Source organism: Thermobia domestica, chromosome 7 (assembly GCF_964235325.1).
Source record: "Thermobia domestica chromosome 7, izTheDome1.hap1.1, whole genome shotgun sequence".
Taxonomy (NCBI): domain Eukaryota; kingdom Metazoa; phylum Arthropoda; class Insecta; order Zygentoma; family Lepismatidae; genus Thermobia; species Thermobia domestica.
Genome location: NC_137460.1, coordinates 274,131,012 through 274,135,111, shown reverse-complemented (window position 1 = coordinate 274,135,111; position 4,100 = coordinate 274,131,012). Strand labels below are relative to the sequence as shown.

The window sequence follows — 4,100 nt, the reverse complement described above, 5'->3', positions numbered from 1 at the left end:
AGTTTTAGATGTAAGTAGTTTTAGATGTAAGTTTTAGATGTAAGTTTTTATGATTTTAAATGTCATAAAAGCATATTCAATCTCACTTTGGGGTATCCCTCAAATTTTACGCGTCTGTACGGACCACTGTCTTTGGAGAACATAAACCACACAGAACATAAGGAGACAGAACATAATGACCTTTATGATATATAACCATAAAGGACTTAAATCTAACTAAAACTAAACCTAAATCTAAAACTTAAACCTAATAACCATAAGGTAAAGTATTGATGATATTATCTTTTTCCTTTAAAACAACTCTTTTGTCGTAATCCATTTGAAACTCTTTAGTCACAGGTTTGTTAACTAAATTTTTTGTTCTCTTGTCTCTTGTTATTTGATTATAATTAAGAGTTATGTTCGCTAGTTCTTTGTTAACAACCTTCTTTATGTTTTCACCATTAAGATTCAAAGAGTTCTCATAATTAAGAGTAAATCCTTTAATTTTCATCACAGTTTTGTTTTTATCTGTTTTGTAGTAATAACTCTTTGGACCAGTTGAATACCACTCAATAATATAAACATCTTTTCCTAACTCATCTGTCCACTCACCAAGGTTAGTACCAGTCTTTACTTCTATACCATTAACAATATAAACAATAGAATCAGTATCGTAATACGCTACATCTTCACCTAACTTATCCAACATGTCATAAAGTCTTAACCTCGCATGTGTTGTTGTAAAAGTTGCAATGTGAATATTAGTGGAATAAGAATTGTTAACATATACGTCTTTGTATTTATATGAAACTTGAACCATCTCGTCGCTGATAAACAAACATTCAGATATTTCTAATTTGTCATCTAAAAGTAACTCGTGCCATCTTCTAACATCTGTAATGTATTCAGTTTGAGTTAAGTTTTGTCTTTGGCCAAACTTTCCCCATAACGAATTTAAACAAATTTTTGCAACTGCTCTCTTACCAGGATTTGCCATTATTTGATCAGGATTTAAATCAATATTCAGTGTGTCTTTAATAGTTTTAATATAATCATCTTTTGTTTGAAAGTCATCTTCCCATGGTGATGTTTCTAATTTGATTTTCATGAAGTCTTTAATGTAACCTCTAAAGAGTTTGTTACTTGTTTTGGGAAAATGTTGAATCTCGTAAATTTCAATTAACTCATAACCTTTCTCTAAAGCTTTATCTAACTCTATAGTTGTCCAAGTACCTGTTATCATTCTTTGTTCGTCACTGTGTGTACACGTCTTAGTTTGATTTATCATACATTGATTACATAAGGGAAACACCAACTTATTAATATTGTTATCTTTATCTGGTAATACAGGATGATACAATTGTTTTGGCGGAAGAACTTTACAAAGTATATAACCAAAGTACTTTTTACACTTGTATTTTTCAGGAGAGATAGACTTTAATGTTGTTGAGTGGCCAATAGGAAATTGATCATAAAACAAAACAGTTGGATACAAGCTGCACACATCGATATATTTCATCTTCTTATTAGTAACTTTTAATTTTGAAGCATTGGTTCTACCACCAAAGAATGCATCTCTGAACTTTAGTTTCTCAATAAGACTAGTTTTTTGAATTAACTGTTTGGCTCTTTTATCTTTTAACCAATCACACTCCCACATCTCTATAAGATTATAACCAGCTTCTTTTATTTGTTGAGATCTTCTTCTTGTTTTCTCATATAGATCTTCCATTGTTTCGTGACTGACATTGTTGATAGTATACTTCTCAAAACATTTGTTGCAACCATGCCAGAAACAACCGTGATATTGATACACTGTCTTTGTTTTATAATCGTAACCATCAACTTTAGATCCACATATCGCTACTTCTCCATTGTTTAACGCGTGTTTAATATTATTGTTCTTAAAAGAATTTAACCATGCAATAGACTGTTTAGAGTATTTTTCTTTCTTTTCTTCTTTAATAATACCAATTGTGTTTTCTTGTATGTATTTTGATCTATAAATGCCCATACACACACTTGCAATTGTTAAGTATTGAAATGGATCAATGTTTGCTATTTCTAAAAACTGATTTCTTAGTTCTAAACAACCTCTTCTTAAAATATCTACATCCGAATCACAATACTCTCTTAACTCTTTTTTAAAGTCAAACACATAATTTTCTTCTCTTTTTTCTTGATGCCACTTAAGAAACGCTTCTTTTTGATTTTTTTTCATGGTACTAATCCCATAGTATTTTGCGTTAGGTATTGGCCCAACATAGTTTTGATTTTCAGGCTTATTAAACAAATGTGGAAAATAACCTTTCTTTAATTCTTTTAGACCAAATGTCTTAGGAAAACTCGATAATGGTTGTGCTACAAAGTTAATACTATCAATAATTTTTATGTTTGCTTTTGGAATTTCAAGTAACATTAGCTTAGAGCCGTTATATATAGTGTAAGATTTCAAAGCATTCTTAATGCAGTACTGAAGAACAAAGTACGAATCATAAGCTTTGGCATTATGCGCAATACAAGTGTAACCACTATGTTCTTTTGAAACTAACCACTTACAAAAATCGTCATTTGTTTCAAAGTAATATTTGCTACCTTTAAAGTCATGAGCAACTACATAATTAGCTTCATGAATTCCTGTGTCTTGTTGTGCTTCGTAATCAAACCATATATACTTTTCTGTGTAATTACAACTGTTCATTTGTTTAATACTCGACTTTAGAAAGTTCTTAATTATATACTTAAAGTCATCTACTGTTAACTTGTTGTTGTTCCATGCATCATATATCTTTTGAAGTTTCCTCCACTTAGACATGGTTTCGTACATGTTTTTTCTTTAACAATTTTCTTACCACGATCTTCGATACCATAAGTCTTGTATAGCATAATAAACAAATCTGTAACAGTTAATTCTTTTTTAGCATTACACACACATTCATCATCACAATAACCTTTCTGGCGTTTGTATTGCATGTAACATTTGTGAACGTTTTCTTTAGCTACACAATTACAGTTGATACAGTAGTAATATCCACACTTGTGTTTCTTATATCTTAATAAAATTTTATTACAGCCTTTACACTTATAAACTTCTTTACAAACAACTGAATGGTTATCTTTACATGTTTGGTTATAACAAAATCGATTACAAGCTTCACAATAAATGTTATCAATCTCTTCTTCTTGATGTTTAGGTTGCTTACACATATTACAAATTGGTATAATTCGTATACATGATTTGTGTTTTTCTTTATGATCGTATGCTGTATCACACTTTTCACAATAATAAACACTTCCAATAAAAGCTTGCATGCTGTTAATTGCGTCAAAATGATTTCCACTTTTATATAAATAAATCTTCACCTCTTTGTCTTGCCCTGAGTAAATAATAGCGTTCATGTTTTCAGCACATACAACTTTAGTTTGAATGTTTAATAGTTCTTCACATTGTTTAATATCGTCTAATGTAAAACCGTCTTCACAGTAGCTCGGTAAACGATTACAAAGTCTCTCAGTTAATTTTGTCTGTATTTTTCTTCCACGTCTTATATCTTTAATGTTTTGTGGTGTTAGCTCTTGATCAAGTATTACATTTATTTTGTACGTTAAGGCTGAAATGATTGCACGTGGACAACACAAATTGTCATTGTTATTGATTTTGGTAATAAATCTTTTAGCTTTTTTGTCTTCTGCAAGGTTTAATAATCGTCTGTTTGTTTTACTTCCTCTAGGCATGTTAATGATTTGAATATTAAATGTTGTTTCTTCAATATTGATTGTTTCGTCAGATGTTACAATTCTTTGCACGTGTGTTAATACATTTCTAGCATTTAGTTCAGTTGTTATTGGTGTTGATATTGCTTTAGTCCAAAATCCATCGTTGTGCACAACAACTCTTATTCTGTCATTCTTTTTAAAATTGGAAGCTTGTTTAGCTTGGTCAATCATATCGTCTACTGTTGTGTGTAATCTTTGTATTGTTTCAGTAAGTGTTTCGCCTGTTATATTTGTCAGTTTTATTTTGTAATCTGTTGTATAGGATTTAAATTTTTCATTGTATGTCGGCTCATTAACATTTAAGATCTCGTAATATTTTTTATTTGTAAATAAATCATCAT

At 30.1% G+C, this 4,100-nt stretch overlaps 1 protein-coding gene across 1 annotated transcript; it reads right to left on the bottom strand.

Moving 5' to 3' along the window:
- Window positions 1-247: 247 nt before the first annotated feature.
- Window positions 248-1,714, bottom strand: LOC145689728 (uncharacterized). Its single transcript, XM_081763929.1, has one exon. The coding sequence runs from the start codon at window positions 1,712-1,714 to the stop codon at window positions 248-250; it is 1,467 nt and encodes a 488-aa protein (XP_081620055.1).
- Between the last annotated feature and the right edge of the window lie 2,386 nt (window positions 1,715-4,100).

Excerpts from the sequence above, each read along its gene's own strand:
- LOC145689728 (XM_081763929.1), bottom strand. The coding sequence starts at position 1,714 with ATGGAAGATCTATATGAGAAAACAAGAAGAAGATCTCAACAAATAAAA.